At 41.6% G+C, this 26,275-nt stretch overlaps 1 protein-coding gene across 8 annotated transcripts in view; it reads right to left on the reverse strand.

The window, feature by feature from the left end:
- Positions 1–1,216: 1,216 nt before the first annotated feature.
- The window catches only part of fam13b (family with sequence similarity 13 member B), an 81,841-nt gene continuing 56,782 nt past the window's right edge, over positions 1,217–26,275 (reverse strand). For 4 of the 8 annotated variants that reach the window (XM_034140634.1, XM_034140641.1, XM_034140649.1 and 1 more), the window contains exons 8-24: positions 23,961–24,005; positions 21,315–21,410; positions 20,722–20,869; positions 18,630–18,727; positions 17,536–17,593; positions 17,106–17,235; positions 16,754–16,825; positions 15,225–15,516; positions 14,616–14,757; positions 13,081–13,162; positions 11,782–11,976; positions 10,721–10,929; positions 9,539–9,622; positions 7,875–7,970; positions 6,911–7,290; positions 5,764–5,865; positions 1,217–5,103 (exon numbers count right to left, since the gene is read on the reverse strand). In XM_034140634.1, the coding sequence (XP_033996525.1) occupies positions 4,980–5,103; positions 5,764–5,865; positions 6,911–7,290; positions 7,875–7,970; positions 9,539–9,622; positions 10,721–10,929; positions 11,782–11,976; positions 13,081–13,162; positions 14,616–14,757; positions 15,225–15,516; positions 16,754–16,825; positions 17,106–17,235; positions 17,536–17,593; positions 18,630–18,727; positions 20,722–20,869; positions 21,315–21,410; positions 23,961–24,005 (2,353 nt within the window). In that variant the 3' untranslated portion in view covers positions 1,217–4,979. The remainder of the gene's footprint in view (positions 5,104–5,763; positions 5,866–6,910; positions 7,291–7,874; positions 7,971–9,538; positions 9,623–10,720; positions 10,930–11,781; positions 11,977–13,080; positions 13,163–14,615; positions 14,758–15,224; positions 15,517–16,753; positions 16,826–17,105; positions 17,236–17,535; positions 17,594–18,629; positions 18,728–20,721; positions 20,870–21,314; positions 21,411–23,960; positions 24,006–26,275) is intronic. The other 4 variants (XM_034140654.1, XM_034140656.1, XM_034140655.1 and 1 more) reach the window with 4 other exon arrangements.

The following is a 26,275-nucleotide window of genomic DNA, read 5'->3' on the forward strand; positions in this document are numbered from 1 at the left end:
TGTCCGCTAGAGGGCGCTGATAACAAGACACAGTCTCATCACGCTTACATTCATCTCAATAGCCGCTACACCAAGTACTTTGCCGTACTTAGTTCCCAGCAGAGCCATATAATAGATCTATCTGTATGGCGCTGGTTCCCAGCACTTATATTAGTTCCCCCATGGAACTAAAGAGCAGATCGCGTTCACACCGGAATAAATCCCTGTGAGGGAAGATTACTCAAATAAAGCCGCTGACGTCACTTCTTCTTCTTCTGCTTTGGGTTTACTGGCAGGCCGCAAACAACTTCACGGCGTATACTGCCACCCGAAGTCCCCGGCCGGAAGTCCCCGGAGTTGGGGACTGGCTTCAGTAGAAGCTGCTGGGACTCCCAGCAGCTTCTACTGAAGCCCTTCCGAGTAAATCGCCAGAACGCCGACACCTCCTCATCTCCACCGCTCCCATGTTTTATTTTGTGTTGCCATAAGTTATTCTCTCTCCGTTGGTGCGCGGGGCTAATGCTAATAATGCTAATTGCCAGCAAATACAATGGCGGCTTCACACAACGGGAACGGGTTTATATATACAGTCTATGAACGGGACACAGTGAATATTAAAGAACATTTAAAAACCTCATGGGAAAGACGTTTAATAAAATGAGAAGTACTGCTTATTGAATTCAAAGCAAACTAGCAGCAAACAAGTATGCATCTATCTATACAAAATATCATTAAAAAAGTAATACAATAGTAGCCTATTCCATATAATAGTCATAGTATAGTTTGTCATAAAATGTTATTAAACCAGTCATATTATAGTATTCTATGAAAAAACTCATGAGTTTTAAAAACGACATACATCTTTGTCGTTTTGTCTGATAATTTGTAGTATATTATCAGAAGTATATCAAGTGTAGTTTAAGAAGTGTAGTAAAAAGTCTGAATATTACAACATACAATAAGGTGAGTAAACTTGAGATGCAGGCTGCTTGTGATGAATCATGGTGAACAAGAATCCTCCATCTATTTATCAAAAAACTTGCATTTCCCTATTATATATTGTAAAAACTAGTGCTCTTAGTTGTTTGAGTCTTCAGATATTTATTTTAGAATTGTTTTCATTTATTACAGTAGGCCTATATATCTTATTAATGTAACCTCTATTTCCACAGTGCAGGTCCCTCTACCTACTCAACCAACACCTTACTTTATTTGAATCAAGAATCGAGAGAATGTGGCAAGCTTGCAAATTTTATTTTTCACGTGTAAATGTCTGTTACTGATTGTATTTTCTCATTGTTTTGTTAATGGAGAAAAAACAGAAAAAAGCATTCACAAAGTAAGAAAACATTTATAGATACATACGCACATACAATATATTGATGTGATAAAACACAGTATCACATGTAGATGAACTCTCACGTTAAAGCAAATTACAGCAAACTCAGTATCAAAGATGTCAAGAAGTATCTGATTTCCTACTTTCTCGATCAAACCTGAAAGCAACACGACGATTTCTCCTTTAAATTTGAAAGATTTAAAGACTCAAAAATCCCTTTACACACTTATATAATATATAATATATCTTTTAGCTCTTCTTCTGCCGTTTTGACCAAAAAAACTGATCATTTCTTTGACATTTCCTGCAGGACACCTTTGACAGAAACGTCTGCCGTGAGCTCCAGGTGTGTAAAACAAACATGCATGTCAGAGAGGAAAGTGTGTGTGATGAAATTGTACACTGACAGAATACATTTACAGTTCACAACGTGACTTTTACCACTGTGTTGCAGGCACAATGTAAACAGAGTTGATTTTAAGAAACTGAGGGGCCAAACATATCAACTGCTCGTCTGGTTTGACTCAAAAAAAGATAAAAATTGAAAGAAAAGCCCTTCAGAGATCAACGATGGATTTCCACTTTTTTTAAATGATGATAAAAACTGGAATGTTTTCTGTCATTGGCTTTTCAGTCCCTCTCCATCTTTCAGATTCTTATTTTGGTTTTTCAGCAGCGCCAACATGAACATTATGCTGACAGCAGTGGTAAAAACAAGCTGTATAAGCAGAGTGTGTGTGACCAGGTGTGTGTCAGGCTGAAAAAGTGTTGTACCTCAAATATTCACACACAGTCGATCCCACACATTACCCAGGACCCGATACTGTAAAACCTCCACGCAAACTTTTATTATTGCTGATCCTTCATGGCACAAACAATAGAAACAATACATCATGTTATTCATACTATTATGTTCTGTTTGCCATGCAAGCTCACTACAGTACTGCTTCTAGATTAGCTTATTTTACACAGAGCGACAAAAATAAATGAGGAACCGGAGCATGTTCAGGTCGATCAGCCACACAGTGCCAGACTAACTTCTACAGCTGCTTTACAGATTGTGAGTAGATACAAAAGGGTTATTATTGTCATTATCACACAAAATTATGGTTATGATAGTAATAGCAATATTTATAATAATACAAAAACACATTCTCAGGGCATCACAAGTATGATGAACCAAAGGGGGCCAAACATAATGTTTGAAATAATTTAAACATTTCTGACATTCATTCCTTCGGGTGTTTTTTTTATGTACAGTATATATTTATATTTGTATAGAAGTAGTGCTTCATTTTTAGAAATAACAAATGAAAAAACACAAAGGGCTGCATTCTGTGAATGCTGTGCAAATAACATTTTTTTACATCAACCCTACCGACCTTAACGTCCTGACAAACCTCCCTCTTCACAAGCACTCACAAAAACTCCTGTCTCATTCAAAACTGTGATTTCAAACCATCACATCTGCCGTCCACTGGCAGAGAAAAGACTGCAGTCAACTTTGATTCAGGCAGGTAAAAGTACAGAAAAGCATTAATGTGTCTTATTGTCCTTAAACGTCTCACACATAACAAGCCAAAGAGGTTCTGATAATAGAACTCCACTTGCAGAAACACACGCTAAAGCCAAACAATCAGCGATAGTTGGAAATGTCTCTGCCCCATATTTCAAATCACACTGTGACATCATGACGTCTGTCTGATAGGAGACAGAAACTCCTCCTCCTCCTCCCCCTCCTCTTCACCTGCCCTCATTTCACCCGCCAGCAGGCAATGAAACGTAACAGAGAAACCCCTTCCCTTCCTCAGCAGTGAGGATATCATGCTAACGTGCTAACAGGCCCTCAGCACTGACTCACAGGTCGTGAAAAAAGATCACACAGTTTCTGCGTCTAAAATCAGTGCTGGCAGAGTTGGCACCTCAGAGATAAAATAAAAGCGACACACTGTGACCCCAGAGATAAATCAGTGACGGTCAGCTGCACGGCAACTGCTGACTGACATCCAGGAAACTCCGGCCCACTTCCTGTAGCCAACATGCTTTTGGTTTCAAAGAAACTGCAGCAGCGTGGACCAGATACTGGCTCCTCTCCTCATCACTTATTACCCATAATCCCTCAGGACCTCCATGCAGCAAACTGAACAAGTGAAGAGACAAAATGTAAAAACAAAGAAAATGCAGAATATTCCAAATGGTTTCTGTAACATCTACATCCTGAAAAACATCTGACTGTTTCCTGTTAGCATCTTTAGACCAATGTTGCCTTTAGGTGCCGTCAGAAATAACAAAATCAAGAGCGCAAACTTGTTTGAGTTTAAGACGACTTAAAAGCAGAGTTTTCTCCCCAAGAGGCTCATGGGAAATGAAGTTGTGTACATCTGACTGACAAATATTGCCAAAATAAAACAAAAAGCCAAATAATATAAATCAAGGAAAAGGAAATTCAGTCTTTCACGATCAGCTCCAAGGTCACACTAAGAGTTAGTACAAATCTTTTTCCCCCTTGGAATACAACACACATATTTTCATTTAAGAAAAGACGTGGACAGCAGTGTCTCACAAACATGTATGTATATACCCTTTTCTTTGAACAATACACGCAAAAATGTGTGATTTTAAACATGTGAATCATTTCTAAAATCCGTCAGAAGGTGTGAAGCATCGAGGATGTTTAAGTAATTTAACCGACGATAAAATAACGTATCGCCTCGCGCCGAAGGAGGCCGCTGATTGTGACCCTTTGACGAGAGGCGACAGACTTTCCCACAGAGCGATGTCCCAAAGAAACAATGAGTGTTTTGAGTGAAGAGCGTCTAAAATGCCAGTCCACGAGCTGTCCCATAAGATCCCTCAGCAAGAGGAAAAGAATAAGGTGAAGAACAAAAAGAAAGGTCCTGAAATTAAAACGTCAAAATGTTTTTTCTCTCTGAATATGAGTGACCGTGTTTTTCAGATGAAATGCAGTCCGGCGAGGCGTTCAGGTGTGGCTGACGAAGTGATTTTAAGTTGTCTGGTGCTGCATGCATGTCATAGGAATAAAATGTCATCTTTTAAATGTGGTTCATTAAAGTCAAAGAACCCCAATATGTACACATTGCTGAAAATATCAGCAGTCACATATATAAATAATGAAATATTTATCAAACTAATATAATCATTTAAGTCATCAAAATGCTTAAAACTTGATTTTTTAACGCACTTTTCAGCAAAATAGTTTCTCTGCTAAACTGTCAGGAACTGAAGCAGCTAAAATTACATTCAAGATTACTTTTGCTTAACAAACTGGGCTGATAAAGTATTAAAAACTATTTGATATTTTTACACAGTCGTCATGTCTAAATGACCGCACAGCTGCTGTCTTTATATTCGACCGGTCAGTGTTAGGCAAATAGTTTCTACCATGGGAAACTCAGATACCTTTCTCTACTGGATGCTGCTAGTCCCTCAAAAGCTCAAAAGCCTCCTGAGGTTAAATCATGGCAAACTGTCACTTTAGTCACTTTGAATAAATTCCCTCCATGACATAAATGCAGCACACTGAGTGGAGGTGTGTGTGCCTCTTCCTGCGATGCGTTTGAGGACCCCCCCCCCCCCCTCCCCCGATGGGATGACGTCCCTGCAGATGAGTGCAGTGACAGCTGGTGTGGAGGAGGCGGGGCTAGATGGATTTGGAGGAGTCCTGTTTGCTGATGAGGACCTCCAGGAGGCGGAGCTTGGCCTTGATCCTCTTGTACTCCCTGTACTCCTCCAGGCGCGGCACCCGGTCCTCCTTCTGCACGTTCCTGCAAGGGGGGGGGGGGGAGAGAGGAGGGAGTTACAGCCAGACACCAGCAGATAAGTTGTGTCTGCTCCAAGGCCGTTTCACTGAGCGTTAATCAGCTCTCCCCAGACAGTATCACACTGAGGGCAGACTACATGATCGCTGATAATGTGTTTAATAGCAGAAGACATCAGAGCCTGCTATAAGGAGGCCTTTCAAAGAGCGGCGGACACATGATGTCAGCCCTGTGTCGATGTACGGCAAACTCCATGATGCTGTGAACCACAGTAGACGGCAGAAGTTTGTGGTTCCCTCCTGCCTAATCACATTTCAAATGATATAGGTTACGCCTTTGAAGCCTAATCTTTACTATCAACTGAGAGAAATGAATAGACCAGCAAAAGGCTGTCAGTGAAGGAAGCGAAGAACTCAAATGTTATTATTTGATTGCCAAGGTCATGAGTGAAGTTCTTAACTTCAGCACAGCACTGTCTGATGTTTTCATTTTTTCTCCAGAGACACAGAATGATCTGTACTGTCTGATGTGTCTGTATATTAACTCACTTCCTGGTTAGCAATATTGGATTTCAGTTGACTTTCTCAGCTTTAAACCTGACAGCTGAATGACATCATGTTCATTATGGATTTATTTTGTGCATGTGAGCGGCTGTCTTCTTCCTACCTTCCATTATGCTGATAAAATTCTTCCTCAAACTCTCGGATGGTCTTCCTCAGTTTCTTCTTCTCGGCTCGGGCCTTCCACAGCTGTTCCAGCAGCTCTGGCCTGCAAGAGAGAGGGGGGGGACAGGAGAGAGTTAACCTTGATGCTCATTATGATTGAACTGCAGTGGAAGGGAAATCCCACAGAGAATGTAGGGATAACGTCTTGGTGCACCTGAGATGTTTTTATACCACATTTGTTTCTTGACTCTACACTAACTAAAGCACACATTTATTTATGACATGGAGTTTTTTGTTAACATCATTTGGATCTTGACCCATTGATTTAGAGTCAAGAGAGAAAAGGAGCGTGTGCAGAGGATCAGCTGTCAGGATCATGACCTGACGAGAGCAAGATGCACCTGAGCCGATGAAGAAGATTAAAGGGGCAGTGTGTGTGTGTGTGTGTGTGTGTGTGTGTGTGTGTGTTTGAGAGAGAGCAATAAGCTCTGTGACACGGTAACCAGATTACAGACTTGATTTTCTCTCTCTCATTAATCCTGCTGGCGTACAGTCAGTAGATAATCTGAGCTTTCATTCATAAATGAATGATTGGTGTTTTAAAATGTGTAATTTTATCACTTTTTTGTTGTACTTGTGTGTGTGCTAAAGTGCAGGATAGTGTCAGTTAATACACTGTAATCAGGATGTTAGGACCCTGGAGTGGTTCAGAAGATGCGGGGAAACCAGAATGAATTTATTGGATTTTAAGAAATAATTCTGTCTGGATAGAGAATACGTTATTTGCTGTGGAACTCTAGTGAAGTTTTGCCTTGTTTTCAATGCTAACAAACCACCTTGTATATGTGACGCAGGTGTGCAGGTGTGTGTGTGTGTGTGTGTGTGTGTATATGTGATGAGTGTGTGTGTGTGTATGGGAAGTGTGTGTGTGTGTGTGTGTGTGTGTGTGTGTGTGTGTGTGTGTGTGTGTGTGTGTGTATATGTGATGAGTGTGTGTGTGTGTATGGGAAGTGTGTGTGTGTGTGTGTGTGTGTGTGTGTGTGTGTGTGTGTGTGTGTGTGTGTGTGTGTGTGTGTGTGTATGGGAAGTGTGTGTGTGTGTGTGTGTGTGTGTATGTGACGAGTGTGTGTGTGTGTGTGTGTGCTCACATGGACGAGGCGTTGGAGCTGGACAGCCGCAGGTCGAGGGCCAGCTTCCCGGACCCCTCCTCCATCTTCCCCCTGAGGGAGGGGTCGGGGGGGGTGTGGCTCCTCGTCTTCGACCCTTCAGACGAGGTCACCAGGTCCACGGCCATGATGACCTCGGAGCTCTGCATCTCCCCCCCGCTGCTCTCCCCCTCCTCTTCCTCGTCCTCCTCGTCTTCCTCGTCCTCCTTCTCCTCCTCCCTCTCCACCTTTTCTCCCCCTCCTTCCTCTTTTTCCTTCCGCTCGTCCTCCTCCTCCTCTTTGATCTCCTCCCAGAAGTGAGCGGTCTCCCCCTCGATGATGGGCTGCAGGGTCTGAGTGCGCCTCTTACTGGAGGGGGACACCTGGGGGGGGGGGGGGTTAATGCACAAGTCAATTAGTATCTCATGTAAAGACTGAAATACTCCAAGTTAGACAGACTTCTTAATAAAAAAACAGATATAATAAAGATTGTGATATTTATTGATGTAATTTTACGATAGCACATGTACCAAATCTGTACTAGAGAGCCTGGTGTCATTGTGTAATAACAAATGATAAGATAAGATAAGATAATATAATATAAATCATAATAAGGAAATACAGGATTCAAGCAGGAACATCAAGGAGAGTGAACACCGGGACGAGTTAAAACGACACAATGATGATAAGATTACAAATATAAATAACAATAATAAGGATTAAGGAATACATTTTCCCTGGGGGCAATAAATATAATCTAATCTAAGACCCTGAGATGTCTTAGTTGTAGATGGGTGAACAATATGTATGCTCTTTACATAATAAATATGATTACAATGATTTACAGTAAGTGTGTAAATGTCCAGTTACAAATATAAGTGAAGATAATTATGAATACTAAGTAAGTGCAGGTCAGAAGTGGATGTTGTGTTCATGTGTATGACATGTTGTGTTTCTGTGCACGTACTGTGATGGGTGTGATGCTGACTCTGGTGAGCATCTGCTTGACTAATCTGTAGCGGTCGTAGAGAGGCTTCACCACCATGCGCTCCTCTCTGGTCACCTGAGGGAGAGCAAAGACGGTTAACACTAGAACCGCCAACGGGTACATTTTACCCGCAGCTGTTTCTTGATTGTATGTAACTGTTTTTCAATAAAATATCAAAGTCTCCCAGTCCGTGACTTTTCCTGAAAGTGTGTTATGTAGCACCCTCTGTTGTTACAAAGTGTCAATATGATGTTAGATTGAAAAAATGGCCAAAATAATTGCCATTTATACCCATTAGCGCCAGCGGGTAATATTTACATTATAGAAAATGCAGTGATTCTCGCGCTATTGATCTCGCGCGTAAACATAAACATGACGTGTTGCTATAGCTACGCCTGTTGTTTACTGCGGTTCCTTAGAGAGAGAGAGAGATAGATAGATAGATAGATAGATAGAGATAGATAGATAGATAGAGAGATAGATAGATAGAGAGCGAGATATATAGATAGATAGATAGAGAGATGGATAGATAGATAGATAGATAATGATAGATAGATAGATAGATATAATAGATCGCTGGAGATGGATACTAGATAGATAGCTAGATAGATCGCTAATCGATCGTAGATTAGATAGATAGATTCGATGGCGAGAGATCGCGAGATCTGTAGATGCTCGATCGCAGATATATAGATAGATGGCTGAATAGATGATCGATCGATATAGATCGATGCTAATAGATCGAGCTCGCTAGATGGCTGATATGCTGTCGATGGCGCGCGATCTGCTATTGCTCGCTAGCTGCGCTGGATCGCTGGATCGATAGCTCTGGCTACTCGTTGCTGAGAGATATAGCGAGATAGAGTCTACTCGGCGACGGGGCTATCGATATATAGATAGATAGAGAGATAGATAGATAGATAGATAGATGGATAGATAGAGAGAGAGATAGAGAGAGAGAGAGATATATAGATAGATAGATATATAGATAGATAGATAGATAGAGAGAGAGAGAGAGAGAGAGATAGATAGATAGATAGAGAGATAGATAGATAGATAGAGAGATAGATAGAGAGATGGATAGATAGATAGATAGATAGATAGATAGATAGATAGAGAGATGGATAGATAGATAGATAGAGATAGATAGATAGATAGATAGATAGATGGATAGATAGAGAGAGAGATAGAGAGAGAGAGAGATATATAGATAGATAGATATATAGATAGATAGATAGATAGATAGAGAGAGAGAGATAGATAGATAGTTATAGATAGATAGATAGATAGATAGATAGATAGATAGATAGATAGTTATAGAGAGAGAGATAGAGAGACACTTTGAGGGATATTTTATACTTCATGCTATCTGCACACTAGATATCATATGAAAGCTGAGAGTCCACAGATTCTATTGGTATAAGTTTCATCACTGTGCGATGAAAACTCACTGTTAACCCTGTGTTCTAGTATGATAAATAAAAGTCAATCAATGAAAATCAATGCATTCTAATAGCGGGTACATTTGACCCGTTGGCGGTTTTAGGTACACAGCGACCCCTGGCGGTTCTAGTGTTAAAACAAGTTTGATAAGAAGTTTGAATTCATCTTCATCACAGCATTCAGGATGTTTGGTGTCTTACAGGTCGGCCGTGCAGCCCCTCGTAGTGCAGCAGGTTCTTCTGAAGCACCGTCTTCTCACAGGACAGCTGCTCCTTGGTCATCTTCTGCAGAGACGGGTTTTGAAGAAATTGTGATATAAGCTATTTTTATATTGTGACGCCTTGTGCATTTGACATGAACTAATGTGATGTTTCACAGCTGTGACCTGAAACAGATGTGGCTACACGAGCTGAGATCTTACAATGTCACATTTATGCAACACAACAAAGTCAAACTGCTATAAACTGTAGTCTTTCGTGTCAAATCTGTTACAGTGCAGGTACAGTACAAAAATATGTTTTTTCCCCCCCTATTATCCGTTATTATCTATATGTCTGCTGCATGGTGGCTCCTTGCATTTATACTTTTTGTCCTATTTCCAGATTTCTAATGACAACTTATATCATGTGTATTTGCTATTTTTTTCTTTTTTTATTCCATTCCATTTTTGTATAAAATGTAACTTTTTTTTAACCCGGGGGTTGCGGGTGCTAGTGGAGCCTCGCAGATGGGGGTGCTGCAGCCCCCTCAGCGCCCCCCCCCCCCCCTTTCCGTGTCCATTCTCGCTGTCTCGCAGACCCCACGCAGCAAGCAGGAAATGAACCCAGCTCACACTGTCCGCTCCTCGCAGCAGCGAGCCGCGCAACGTCCCGCCAACACGGCACCCAGACCCCACGCAGCATTCTCATCTGTTTGTCCTTACTGGTTGCTAACGCCATTGACACACATAATCACTGATGTTCCGCTGTAACGGTGGTGGACTCATCAGAACAGAGTGGGCGAGCTGACCAATCAGAGCACAGTGGGCTCACAGGGAGGGGGGGGGGGCAGGAGCTCCAACAAGCCGTGTAGGACAGAGAGTGAATACACATACTATACAGAGTTTGCACAATGTAAATCTATTCTAGTAGACCTCAACAATGGAATTATGATCAGTAGAAATGGCCATGACATGGGCCCTTTAAATGAGATATGGCCAAAAACAAATGATGCACTTATATACTGGCAGAAAAGGGAGGTTTTCTATCATTTAAAAAAAACCTATACATACATATATATTGTATGAAATATTAGTGGGAAAAGGGTATATCTATTTACTCGCTAATCCACTTCTACTGTTCATAGTTGCCGTCACTGTCCTGCTCACAGTGTCTGCGGCTCACCTTGATGTCGTCGGGCCAGCCGTCCTCCTGCCTCTTCCCTTTGACGCGCTGCTGGATGAGCTCCAGCGTTTCCTCTCTGGTGGGATGTTGATCTTTGACCTCTGCGTCGTGAGCGCCTTGGTCCAGCGTGGAGCCGAAGCTCTTGGGTAAAGTGTTGCTGCGGGGCCGAGTCAGGGGTCCGAGCTCGCTCTCTGCACGGTGTTTGGCATCTGGGGAAAGAGGGATACAATCATGAGGAACAAAATGAAGAAGAGAATCAAAAAAGTGGAGGAGATAAAGAGAGAGAATGGGAGAAGAGACCAGGACAAGAACGGTGGTTACAGAAAGAGAGAATGTGGAGAAAATGTTCACATGAAACGTGTTTGACTTTACGGTCAGACATGCTGTGCGGTGGGTAAAGTCAGCCGGTCACAGAACCAGAACATGCTCCGACTGGCACACGAACACCACACCCAATCCAAACACAAACACACACAAATCCTAAAACATTTCTCTATGGCGCCTGAGAATTAAAAAATAAAAAAGGCGGTCAGAAAAGATTGTTACAGACCGAGACTTCCTGCTGCCTGCTGGGTAATATTTAGATGCAATGATCACATTCAGTGTATCAACTTGCCCCGTGCAAAAGCATACGCAAACTGCTACTATACTGTATACTGCTTATATACAACCATTTCCAAAATACTTCTATTAAATACAATAAACATTGCAAATAAGGCCCGAATGAAAATATCATTTTTAAAGTGCAGTTTTCTACAGATATGTTTTCAACTGCCTCGAGAAATTCCTAAATAAGAAGCAGTTTCTGTGTTTCACACAAGATGACATCGCTATGATGATAACAAAAATATAAATGATACCCTCTTAAACATCCCCACTTCTTCCTCACATTACTCCACACTTAGAAAGAAGATGCCTCTTGTTAAAATGTCTCGTGCCATCATGCAGTTCAACAGGAAATACACCAAAACAACAAGAAAGGCAAGACGCTCGCACAATGCCGCCTCATTGTGACGTCAGTAGTGTTTGCAGTGTCTACTTACTGAGGGGTTGGTACTTACTGAGAAACGCTTTAGAGCTCAGGCCTGAGTAGGGGTGGAGCGGGGAGGTGAGTGTGTGGTTGGGGGGGGAGCAGATAGAGGAGGAAGAGGAGGAGGAAGAGTAGGAAGGGGAGGAGGGAGCATGGTGGCGTCTGTATGAATGGAGCAAAGCCTGGTGCCTCAGCGTGCTTCTGGGTAAAAGGTGGTGCTGGCGTCCTGGTTGGCCCATCAGTCAATCAATCAATCAATCAGTCGGTGGGAGGAGGAGGAGGGAGGAAAGTGGAGAGCGGTTGCTCGCGTTATTGTTGTTTTTCAATTTAGATTTTGTCACAGAGAGAGAAATGTTTTTTCGGCCACTGGGATCTCTACAAGGAGAGCCGACACCTCCCGTAGAGAGGGTGACGAGAGTCATGGGGGGGGGGGGGTTCAGTTTGGTGAAACGATGCATAAGAGACAAAACTATTTCTACACATCAGACAATTCATATTTTACAAGGAACACCAGTTTATAAGGGGACAAAACTATCTGCAGCTTTAAAGGTGGGGTAGGTCATTTCAGAGAAACCAGCTCGAGATCGCTAGAATTTGAAAATACACAACCGGAGAAAATCTGCCACTTCCTTACAGAGCCCCTCCTCCAACACACACGAACGCGCACATGACCAATGAGGGCACGAGATAAGTTTGTGCCCCGATGGAAGGCTGACAGGCAGGTAGGCCATCCAGTTATTTTAGCCGGGCCGGCTCAGATGATTGGTCGTGCTTTTTACAGTACTACGGCTTCCACAGATGACATTTTTTTATGGATTTTTTGTCAAAGCACTTAAGATATTCATTGCTATCGGGATGTTAAGAGCATTCCATGGAATATAACAAAAAGTGTATCTCAAGCCGGTTTCTCAAACTTACCTACCCCACCTTTAACTCTGATCAAAAAGTAGATGAAAAAAAGACTATTCCTTGATATTTACACATTTTATGCATCAGATTAAGAAAAACTCTTCTCCACCGTTTCACCTCACTGACTCCACTTGGAGGAAATGAATGTGGGCTCACAAGGACGCACCAGCACACTGGAGGGTGAAGCTACGCCTGAGAGCCACGTCTACTCCCTGGCATGTGCGTGACTGCGAAGTAATGTGTTAGACCAGCAGACATGCGGTGTTGTTACAAAGGTCAGGAGTGGGGAGGGTCAAGCTGTCCAGCGTTGAACAGGATGGCACGCAGACACTCTAGCCCCGACACACACACACACACACACACACACACACACACACACACACAAATGCACATTCACAAGAGAAAGAGCGGGGGGTTATACCTTTAATCTGCCGGCGGATCTTTGTGAGGTCTGTCATCCACTTCAGGACTTTGGGGTTAGCTGCCTTGTCTCCATGAGAGGGCTGCAGGGAGAAAGAGGGCGGAGTTAGGGGTTCACTGATGAGGTCATGAAACTGAAGAACAGCTAATGTTTGCATACAGGAACTAACATCTTACAACACACCCAAAAAGCATCTTGTGTAGTATTTATTCACATCGTTCAGATCATCTGACCTTCATCAGTTAAGGTTCCTATATACAAAGATGTCAGTCCCTGTTTAAAATGCTTTCATTAGTATTGATTTGATTTGACTTTATTTATTTATTTTTATTTCCCAGTTTATATTTATTTATGTTATTTACTTCATTATTTCAATTTGTACTGGATTTGCTTTATTTAATTCCTTACTATACTTATCATGTACCCATCTGTCATTTGAATGAAAACGACCGATGTCAGGATATGTCTTGTCTTGTTTTGTTAAAATGAAAATAAACAGTTCAAAAACAGTTCCTATATAGAGAGAGGAGGCTAGTTAAAGGGGAGGAGGAGGAAGAGGAGGAGGATGAAGGTCTCAAGTGATTGATAATAAGCAATCACTTGAAGGTTGGATATGTCTTATTATTTATTATGGCCTCTGACAAGAATGTCCTGTTTTTAGTATAGTTTGTTTCACTGTTATCAACAAGAAAGCTCCTGGCCTGACTTTCATAAAACGTAGTGGAAGGATGGTGTATGATCTAAAGAAGCACCCATTGGATCCTAATCAAGCAAGGGAAGGATACATATGGTTAAAATCAAAGATAGGGCATTTGTGCTGCATGTGGTGTCGGGATAAATGTTTTCCAAGTTGGGGGAAAAAATGGATGCTATCAATATGTTGTTTCAACACGTAATAAAATATGACACATCTTCTTTGTTGCGTCCATGGTGTTTCCACACTATGGCCGTTTCTCAATCGCGAGGTTATTGGCTTCCAAGCCAATATTTCAAGGATGCTACGTCATCGAGTGCCGCCGAAGGACTGTTCCAATCTCCAGCATACTTGGAAATTCCACAGAGGCCGCGTCCTTGGTTTGGGGGAAATTTTGAGGCTGCACATGGGTAGACTTCGCGTCCTTAAAATCCCCACAATGCTTTGCGCACGGACCAATTTCCCCAAATCTGTGGCGGAAGATGTAAGGCGGGGGCCTCTCATATGTAAGGCGGGGCCTCTCATATGACGCACACCTGCACACTTGCTAGCCTGTTCCACTCTTCGTTTTCCGAATGCCAGGAAGTATTCTTGCCTTGCTTCTGAAGCAAGATGTTCGGCTCGGCTGTGCTACCAAGCCAGCATCCTCGCGATTGAGAAACGGCCTATGACTTAAAGCGCATGAACACACCAAAGTCAGAACGACTTCAAACTATGGAAAATTGGGAACTTCAGAGGAGCTAGGCTCATTATTTTTTATTTGATAAGTCTTATAAAGTTGCAGTGGTCATTAACATGAACTGTCAGAATAAAGAATACTACATACATACAGAATGTTTACCTTATAGTTTCTTTCCTTCTCAAATTGCTCTTCAAACTGCTTGATTTTCTTCTTCAGGTGCTGGAGCTTCTTGGTGAGTTGGTGCGTCACCGAGTCTCCTCCTCTCATCGCCTCTTTGGAGCCGAACGAGGCTCGCCGCGGCCTGGAGGAACAGAGGATATAGAAAGGTGAATGAATGGCCAAAAGTGATCCAACATGATACACACACGACACGATACGCTCTGACTTGGATTAAGGAAGATGACTGTAGGTATGATTACAGACTGGAAACTCACAAAGAGAATCTAGCTGAAACGCGTTTGTAACTGGAAGGGATAGGACAATATAAGATTTTGTCACTATTAAAAACGGTCGAAAAGAACGAAAGAAATAGAGCCTTTAAACTAAAATTACCATATTAAAAAGGACAGAATCACAATGTTTGTATTCCGACCAACCGGGAGAACAAATTATATTGTCCGTATTAATATAAATATACTTTTTTACTAATCTGTTGCTATTAATGTGCTTGTTATCACTTTATCCATTTGTATTTATTGTCTTTTAAACGTGGTTATGTCTTATGTTGAACATATTAATATAGTTATTTATTCATGAATCAAAGCGTACCTCTGTGCTTTGGTCGGTGAGGTGGCGTCGGGGTCCTGCTGGACAAATCTCTGGGCACCGTGCGCTCCGAAATCGAGAAAGCGTCGAGCCAGGAGGGGAGGGTGGGAGCGGGAGGAGGAGGGGGAGGCGTCCTGCCCTCCATCCTCCTCTTCCTCCTCCTCCTCCTCCTCCTCCTCGCCTTCCTCCTCCAGGAGCAGCGGGGGGAGGCGGTCCATGCGACCGGCCAGAGGGGAGAGCTGCGCCTCCCCACCATCACCCTCGTCCTGCCACGATTTAAAGGCAGGGACGGGGTCTGCAGAGAGGAGGACAGCAAGAAAGAGGTTAACGGAGGTCAGGAGGGAGAGACAAAATAACTAATTCAATACTTAATGTTAACTATAAATAGCAACACACGCGAGGTACAAACAAAAGAAACACACAAAAGCTGCCTGTTAAGCTGAAACACTCAAGAACAAGTTCATTTTCTCCTTTGATTCCATGCCGAGTCACGCTTTGCTTTGACCGTCAGCGCTATGCTAAAGCGATGAGTCAAGCGGGATAAGGAGGAAGGAGAGGGGGGAGGAGGGTCATAGCGATAACGAGACAGAGGTGAGAAACAGAGTCAAGAAAGAAAAATATTTTTAGAGAGGAAAGATGTCCGGATCAATCTGCCCAGTGACCCTGCACAGTAGGGAGGAGCAAAGATAAGAGGAGAAGAAGAGTTCACCAGCTTTGTTAGAAGAGTTTCTTCTAGGGATGTAACGATACCAAAAACTCACGGTACGATATTTATCGCGATATTTTTTTTGTAACATTTTATCTTGCCATTTTTTCTTCTTCTTGTACAGCACTTTAGTAGGATAGTAGTATTTTAAAGTGTCAACAATATAATAATCAGACCCTGCAATAAAATAAATCAAGTTTCACTTTAGTTTTTCAAGTAACTCAACTCAAACTCACTCAGCATCATCAGACAGGTTCTTTTTTAGGAATATGAGCATGTCCACATTTCCAGGTCGAAGCTGGGATGTTTGGGCGTTTACAATATCCCCTGCTGTGGAAGAAACTGTCTTGCTTGGTACTGATGTTGCTGGGACAGAGAGATATGCTTTGTCCATGGGTGACAGCAGTGGGTAAAACTGTGCATTGTCTCTCCACCACTTCAAAGACAATACAGTTTTTGCCAAGAAGGTGAAGCTTATTGACAGGGCGAGATATACATATACTGTTGGTACTTGTCAATGTCTCTAGGTATGTAAATGTAGCCCTGTAAATACGATGTCCTTTTGTGTTACCTGTTGTTTTATGTTCATGTTGTAACCTACTTGCTGCCATGTTCATGTTGTAACCTACACCTGGTCGATATCGCGATATTCAATATATCGTTACATCCCTAGTTTCTTCACATGCAGGGTTTTATTAAGCATCAAAATCACACAAGCACATTGAAATATGTGAGCATTTATCATGTAGGCTTCCAGTACTCCAAACCAGCAACAAGAGAGGATGTAAGAGAGGAGAGGTTTGCTGGTGGAAGTGAAACTACTTACCATCCCCTTCTTTTTGCAGGTGCATACATGAGAAGTCTATGGGAGGGAGGTGGAGATGGGAGGGGGGGGACACTGTGTGGAGGGTAGGAGGGTGGGAGAGGAGAAGAAGAAGAAGAAGTAAGGAGGAAGGGACAGGGAGAGAGACAGCAGAGACGAGGTCAATCGTTCATAACAACTCCAACATTCATTCAGTCAATCATACTAACAGTTGTACCTTTATGGATGACACAGACATCAACTTTAATTTAGCAAAACATTAATTTAAAAAATCATATTTTTATATGAGAACGGATGATTTTACTGCTTTGCTTTTTTCTTAATTATTAAAATAACATGACACTTTCTCTCCTACCTTCCCATTGGTTGTCAGGGAAGAGCTGCAGTTGGGGTTTTTGGCCAGACTTTGGTTGGCATGGCGACAGGTGGTTCCGGTTGGTGTTGCTGGTGTTGGCGTTTTGATCACAGCGGGATGAACTCGGGTCCTGCAGGAAGAGAGAGATTAAAGAAACTATTCAGGGACGGAGAGAATAAAGGGAAACAAACCATTTCAGTTACAAAAAGGTACAAAAGAAGGGAGGTGGAAATGATTTAAAATAGAAATAAAGGAGGATTGTACAAAACAGAGACAAATAGTGTAACATCAACTTGAGGTTATATTGTTTCAAATGTTTTTTGGGATCCTAAATGACTCTTTTGTGCTTGTAATTGAGTTACATTTAAAAGAAACCTTTGGAAGTAAAACACATAATTAGATACAATAAATCCAAATTGTTGCTACTTACACAGCTTATGATGTCAATCTGAGTTTGCTCCATGTTGTCACAGGGTTGATTGTCCTGCCTGAAAACAAAGATAAGTAATTTAAGATTAACTAAATACTCAAAAATCTACCAAAAAACATTCAATTTGAGCAGGGCATGAGCAAGTTCCCTAAACCTTTATATATATATTTAGATATGAAGCACTTGTTCGTTATTGCTATTGTGTCTAATGCCTGACTTAACACTTACCATTCACAGAAAGCCAGCCCAACTCCTAGACCTGGGAAATCCTTCGCTTTGAGCAAAACCATTTTTGAACTAGAATGACTTAATGAAAATAGTTTTGAGAGCTTCAGCCATAATCCTTCCACCCTTGTTGTCTTCCTGGGACATTGTAGTCGCCTGTGGCAGATCCGAACAGCTGCGCAATCGTCAGACAACTAAAAGCCGTTCCACATTGTGAATGTTGTATTGTGCGAAAAACGTCAACTGTTGGAAAATCACTAATTTGTTACAACTAAAATCAATGTGGCGTCTAATAATCGTTTCATCCCGCTGATTAACTTTTACCCATTTTTCCTGAATAGGTGTGAAACAGCATTTAAGCCTCGACTGCACAAACAATTTCTACTGTGTGACACATCAACTGCGGTGCATTAACTTAACTTAATTGTTAACGGCCCTAAACGAGAGGCATGATACAGTATAAAGTGTAAAACTGCACGATCACGCAGCGTGAACTCATGTGTGAGGGACGGACTCAGATTAAGGATAAACGCTGAGGCAGCATGTCCAAGTGATTAGTAAACATGACGGGTCAAGTGATCAGTGCAAGACAATATCACTGCATGTTATATAAATAGTCTCTGGGAAAGAGGGAAGTCCTATTTATAAGATACTGTTATTTATATAAAATGTAATTACTCTCCATAATGCATTGTGTGTAAGGCTACATGTAGCAGACACATCTATCTATCTTTTTCAAATAAAGCCTAAATGTTTCTTGATCCCTTAAAATGTTGGTTTCCACACTTCTGTCTCTTATAACTTTGCTTGTATTTTCTATAAATCGGGTGAAAGACAACTTGATAAAAGACTACCCCCCCCCCCCCCACCTGGCAGTGTTGATGTTGTTCTCAGTGTCTCTGACGGCCTCTGCATCAAGGTCCATCCCCGAGCTCTCCTCTAGGGCGGCGCCAGAGTCCAATGGATCCTGGGAGAGAGCAAAAGGTACAGTTTAAGAATGAATTGATTGTTTGTTTTAATGATTTCCCATTGGTCCTGCAGGGGGGGCATTTGCAGTGCTATAACAGTAAACGTGCAACAACAGGACAAAAGCAAGACATAACTTATAAGTAAACTGCAAAAAAGCAAAACTGTCAGATTTGGTGTTTGGTCTACAAAACAGGTGTAGCAAGGGACATGAATGGGCAACAATAGGAACAAGTAGGACTCATAAAAGGTGCATCTCAGAAACATGAAGACATGGTCACGTTTCATTGCTGAATCAGGATGAATGAATTCAGGGTTATTGTGCTTTGTCTTAAAGTGTTGATATCCAGCACAAATACATATTTAAAAAGAGCACTAAAAAAACGCAATAACTAAGAAAACAATAAGGTCATATCTTTATAAATATATAGTTTAAAGTAAGGGTTTAATAATCGATTTCACTCTTTAAAATGCAAACCTCCAAGTAAAAATAAAAATAAAGGCAAAATCACAATTTCTATCTTTTACGACTCCCCAAACAGCAACTGGCAGGTTTTATTTAATAGGCAGAATTAATACTATAGCAATTGAGATTACTTAGGGCTTTACACATCCAGCTCAGTGTGTGTGTGTGTGTGTGTGTGTGTGTGTGTGCGCTTGTCAGGAAAATAATGATAGGAATAGAAAGAAATATATATAGTTCAAAAGGAAGCAGGATGATTACTCAATATACGCGTGTGTGTGTTTTGTAGTTTGGCACACAGGTGCTGCTGTCATTCTGCGTCTCTTGGCTGATCTATTTAAAGACCTGGATTATTGTTTAAAGAGGCGACAGGTTTCTCCTCGGTCACAGGACACACCTCACTCGTCTTCCTGCTGTGTGACGCTAAAAGGGTCTTTGGAGAAAAGCCACTGCGGCTCAAGGGGAGTTCAAGGAGTGGTAGTGGCATTGAGGGAATTTGATTTCCGCTGAGACAGGGGTTACTAAAATGCTAATGAAGTAACAAACATTTTTTCCTCATGGCAACGACTAGAAATCAAGAGAAACATTTTGAGGTCGAATCCAATTTAGGTCCTACCTTTTCCACCAAAATGTGGAGAATTTGGACACGACAGTTTGATATGATTGTAGAATTCCGAAAGTTACAAAAAGTGGATACTGCTGACCCTCACTGTATTTTTTGGCCTCATATCAATCCCTCATGTCTGTAAGTAAGTAAGACAAAACCACTGCCTCTCTGTCTCAGCGTATTTGTTAATCTGTTCACCATTTGTAAAGCAGTTCAGTTGTCCCCTCTGCTACCCTGGCAGGAATCCAGCTATTGTAGCAGAACAAAGATGGACTGTGCTGATAAAATCTAAACATTCAGCCTTGGAATGAACCGCTGACTGAAACAGGAAGGAGGTTAGCTATGGGAAATATGCTGCCAGCCCACACAGCAACTGCTGAGTGTCTGTGGACACTTTGAAAGGGACATCTCCAGTGTGTATGTGTGCGCATGCGTGCCAAAAAAACATGGGTATTTCTGTGCTGTTTTTCATGTATTAGGGTGCAAGCTTAACTGTTGATAGTTTGTGTTTGAGAAGGTTATTTGATGTTTTTAGTTCTGATCAGTTTATTACAATTGATAATCTTAAATGCATCAATAAATAGTTACATTTTAAACGTTTTAAACACAAACTGAAAACGTTTTGGAAGAAACAGTTAGTCATGTAGACATCAATTACCCTGTGCCTTTTCTTTGATGGTGCTTTATTGACATAGTTTGTGTCTTATATTGTTTGTTGGTATTTATTTGTTGTGGTCTGATATAAGCGTTTTTATTAAACCTACCCATTGTTTTTTTTAACAGTCTGTTGCATTTTTGTCTTTAATTTCATGTATTTAAAAAGGCCCATGTAGTGACAGACATTACAAATCACCTGTCCCTATGTCAATAAACTTCAAATGAATGTGTGTGATGAATTTGTGTGTGTGTGTGTTTCCCCACGGACCTGTGTGTGTGTCTGACTTTGTTGCATGATCTGTTCGGTTTCTGAGAGTGGGGTCTCCCCCTCTGTGTCACAGGGGCTGTCCTCAGGGTCAGTTTGTTGATCCTCGAGTCCATGGCAACCCTGATCTGCAGGCTCACTGGGACTCACCCTGAAAAACAAAAATAAAAAACCTTATTAACTCAAAAACACCTTTGTGTCTGTATGGTGTTGGTGCATGCAAACATTAAGCCTCCCTTATGTAACGTTAAACCCCCGGACATGTTGTTTAGTCTGAGAGGTGAGTGACCGCTGAACAGCTGCTCCTCCCAAACGTGTCGAGTTTGCTAATTAACATCACAGCTGTCAACATGTTTACTGGTAACATGAACCATACAGCGTGCTGCGGCCTTCGTACATAATGTTCAGTATGGCAAATATGGATCTTTAAAGTCATACGACCACCGAGGAATCTGTGTAACGCACGCCAGCAGCAGTTGCACGGAGGAAGAATCACAACAGGTTGTTTTTTCAGTGTGAATATGATCTTATACTTGCTCCAAGTGTAATCAATTTTAATGTGTGTGTATTTCATGTATATGTAGACTGTCTCTCACCCTTGGCTGTCATAGTTGCTGAGGTCTTGGTCGATGGAGGTCTTCAGATCGAAGAAGTGCTGCTCCACTGCAGCCCTGATGGTGCAATGGATTATCCTGGGAAAACACAAAGAACACATGGTTTATTTATAAGGGTTTTTTTATATTATTTTTTACAGTGTTGATTATGCATTAGGTTTGATTTAAAACCAGTATTCTCCCCACATGATTTCAGATGTTTTGAAGTGTAGTACAGGGTCCTAACACCTGTTTTGAACAGTCAGGAAATATATTTTTTTCTGACACCTGAAATTCAGTGTTTTCTTTTATTAGGATAAGATGAGTGGACATCAAACCCTGAAAATGTTATCTTGATATGTTGTTATACAAGTTGTATTTAAGATGGTCCAATGTGTTACTTATCAATGGCAGTCTGTGTTTAATACCCATGAACATGGAATGAGTTTAGTTCAATTGTAATGAGGGTGAACTGTAACAGCTCAGTTTGTCAGTGATTGTTTTTACAAAAGACCAAAGCCAAATGTTTCCCTGGGTTTATATTACTTTACTACTTAGTATAAGATCCTGGGACTGTGTTTTCTCTGTTTAGCTAGTATAGGGACTTATTGACTGTAATAAATCCCAGCACAGCCAGCAGAAAAGTCCAGGTAAATCCACATAAGTTAACATTGATTTAATGTATCTGACAGTGCGGTATATACAGAAACTGTGGCACTTACCTATCAACAATGTCCTTTTTTTAAATGTTTGTGTGTTTTAAAATGTTTATCAATGTGCATTGTTTGTTTGATGTTGAGCCCTTGAAATTCAATTTATGTCCCGTGTGTCAGACAATAAAGTTAATCTTTATCTGTTCTTAAAGGTTCATAAAAATCAACATTTTCAGAGCCTAAAAGTCACTAAATTGGTTTATTTTCAGTCCTTATTAAGTCAAAAACCTGGAGCAGTTCTGAAAGGATTAATAAAGCTTCAACTAGAAGCCAGGCAGGAGAGAGGAGAGGACATTACGGACTATAAAAGGTAACGGCAGCAGTCACACTCTGACCCCCTCCACTCTGACGTTGATCCACAGGCTCTCCTGAGATATTATTTAACTTGCTCGATCACGAGTGTGTGTGATCCTAGTATCATGGACTATCCCTCCCTTATTTAATCTGGCTTCCTGCAGCGTTTGTTTTTCCCTATAGCTTGGACAGCATTATAGGTTGAAGACCTGTTAGAAAAACACTAAGTAACTGGGAAAAACACATAAGCAGTACAAAATGATGTGCTTGCAGATTTCTTCTCTACTCACAAACAAAACACGGCCAAGAGAAGCAGTTTGTGTTTTTTGCTGATTTCATCCACATCTTGGCTAAATCATATCATGCCCCTCAACAGAGTAGACGACTTTAAACACACTTGATTAACCATAGGAAAGTAAAACGTTTATATACTCGCACAACACCCAGAAGACAGGTAAAGAATTCAATTAAAGTGACATGTTAGTTTGGGATATTTGATAGTGATTCAGCCAATAATTAAGAAAATAATCATCATATTAGTTGATAATATATTTTACATTACATTACATTGCATTTAGCGGACGCTTTTATCCAAAGCGACTTACAATAAGTGCATTCGACCAAGAAGATACAAACTAGAAGAAAACAGAATCATATAAGTGCATCAGGTTTTAGATAAGCCAGTCCTTTGTTAGTATATAAGTGCTTAGTTAGTATACAAGTGCTTTTTATTTTATTTTCATTGTATTGCTCGAAGTGGAGTCGAAAGAGATTAGTTTTTAGTCTGCGCCGGAAGCTGTGTAAGCTTTCTGCTGTCCTGATGTCAATGGGGAGCTCATTCCACCATTTTGGAGCCAGGATAGCAAACCGACGTGTTTTGCTGAGCGGAGTGCAAGTGCTGGGGTGTATGGTTTAACCATGTCCTGGATGTAGGAAGGGCGAGATCCATTCACAGCATGGTACGCAATAATGGTTGCTGTTATATTAAATAAGACTACTGACCCCCAGTGTTCCCGAGTTATTACTGTGATCTGAGACATCTCTGCCCTTAGGCCTTTAGTTCAGTACACTCATATAAATGTAAAGCCCCATAGAGAATTATTTTATTCTGCGTCACGCAGTTAGGAGGCCTGACAGTCATGTGATTTTGCTGAGTTCATGTCCTTGGGGCACCAAAAGCACCAAGTCATGCAAAATGCTTTAGTTTGGCTTCATAATGAAAACAACAGGCTGGCTTTCCTCTTAATCACTTCCCCTTAACCTCTAACTCAGATATTCTCAGCGCTGCCTTCACTTCTTCTTTCTTGATTCCTGTTATTTTATCTTGAGCAGATGGCACTTCACTTGCACTACAAACGTCATCTAACTTAGTTGACTCTCTCTTACCTATTGTTTAAATGTTTTCGTTCATTCTCTTAAAAAAATTGAAGATATTTTTTAATGAACTGTGCGCAGAATGACTTGCATAGTATGGCTGGAATTTTAGGTGATTGTGCCTGTAGGTTCTTTCAGTGTGTGTACATACAAAAGTGCCAATGTACATAGTGGTGAGTGGATAAATCTCGTGCGCGCGTGTGTGTGTGTGTGTGTGTGTGTGTGTGTGTGTGTGTGTGTGTGTGTGTGTGTGTGTGTGTATACTTACTGAGCAGAGTCAGCAGGGAGGATGGATATGGGGGAGAGGTGGGAGCTGTAGAGAGAGAGAGATAGAGAGAGAAAGGATGTCATGGTTAGAACATCACGTCCCGGACTCCCTTCACTTACTGACATGAAATAGCCTTGGAGGGTGTCAAAACAAGAGTCAAAACGGGGAAGAAGAATGACGATAACCTTGAACACAAAGACCCAGCAATCAGTGTGTAGAGCAGAATAAACAATAAAGTGTACAGTTTATGTTCTCTTTGCATTTGTCTCCTAATTCCCTGTGGACAAAAATACACAAAGTTTGGGTAACTGGCGCCACTCTGGGTGGGCAGATTGTTATTTAGACTACAGAGCTCTGCTGATCAGATAGAAGGGTGTTTCAGTCATATTTATTCTCCAATGTTCCCTTTTAACCAAGCGTGTGTGTGTGTGTGTGGCATGAAACAGGGAGGCATCTCAGATGTGCCCAACAGCCTCACAAACACACACTGAAAGGCACGCAAGGACTCCAGACTTATATAACACTGCTACACACAGAACACAAGGTCATTTACTTTATGTCACCAGTGGATATGCAAGGGTGCGTGTGTGTGAGAAACATACACGTCCAAAGTCATCTTATTAGAAATCCAGCAACCTTTACACACACACACACACACACACACACACACACACACACACACACACACACACACACACACACAACACACACACCACACACACACACAACACACACACACACACACACACACACACACACACACACACACACACACACACACACACACACACACACACACACACACACACACACACACACACACACACCACACACACACACACACACACACACACACACACACACACACACACACACACCGAGGTAGATCGATAGACTGAATTATTAATGGCAGTATTTTTCTTTCTCAATCTTTTCTTCTGATCCTTCCCTCTTATTCTTGCCATCCAACTCTCTTTTCTGCCTTCCTCTCAATATGTCACACTTCATATGTATTATCTTAAACTTGTCTCTGTTGACATGCCACATCCTTTTCCTCACTTTCACTTTTTTCACCCCATCACTTTTTGTAAAAAGTAACATTTTTCATTATCACCACCCTTTGCTAATCTTTTCCTCAAGTTTGTCCTTTTTCCACTATATATTTTCAATTGTTTCTTTCTCTCATATCTATTCCTGTCCTTCCTCAATCTTTACTGGTTTTGAATGATACAAGCAGCAACATTCCCCTTTCTGACACTGTAACCTCGACCTTGGAGAACACACAGAATAGTGTTGTAGTGTTCAAACAGCCCAGAAAAACAGTGGGTGTGGGTGATGTAACATCATGGGAAAAGCTTCTGACTTTGTGTAAAGCCCACATCTATTTTGTCAATCTCTCTCCAACATCTGACAAATATTTTTGCATCCATAATTATTCGAACCAAGTTTAAATTAGATCCTTTGTCATCTGAAAGGCTCTTCTCCTCCTTTTCCTGTTAGTCAACATGGAGGACTGCCCTCCACCAGCAATGTCCCTTTCTTAGCTCTGATACCATCTGACAGCTCAGGCTCTCCCGCTGAGCTGCACCCTGAGGGGCCTCGCTGGGTGGCTGCATCACTAACAATAGATCCCTGATAGAGTCATCCAGGACATTACATAATCTCTATGTGCCTTAAGGAGCAGAGATATCTGATTTTACACCATTTCCCCCCTGAAGACATGAACTAAAATGGTTTCTGCAGCCTTTGAGGTGTTTCTGACCTTTTGAAGGTCCCTAAGCAGCAGCAGAGAAAATGTATCCCTAAAGGCACATAAAGGACACCCTTTATAATGCTGCAGCCACACGAGAACGGTAACGGTCGTATCCGCTACAGTTCTCTATCATATAGACGGTATAGACAAGGCCGACAGGGAAACGCAGATAACGATAACAATAACGGGTCCCAAGGTGGGTAGATCTGCGGATGAAACGCTCTGGGGGGGCAAACGGCTCCGTGTTTACGCCTATACGATCATGTCCTGATAACGATGATGCAATAGCCCCGCCTCTCCTGCTCAGAGATCAGCTGCTGGGCTGTCAGAAGAGCGGGAGGAAAAGAGAGGCTCCGTTTTTTATATTATTATATAGAGTAGTTATCAATTTGTTCAATAAATAACAAAGACGACCTCTGACCGGCACTTTTCAAATTTTCTCCGGAAGATTTAAACTTTAACGGACATGTTGACCGGCGGAAAAAAAATCTAACAGAAACTTTGCTGCACGGTCCCCTCGTCCCTTGGAAGAGGCGGAGAGGTGGGTGTTTTTCATCTGCTG

The sequence above is a fragment of the Trematomus bernacchii genome, unplaced genomic scaffold, assembly GCF_902827165.1.
Source record: "Trematomus bernacchii unplaced genomic scaffold, fTreBer1.1, whole genome shotgun sequence".
NCBI lineage: Eukaryota > Metazoa > Chordata > Actinopteri > Perciformes > Nototheniidae > Trematomus > Trematomus bernacchii.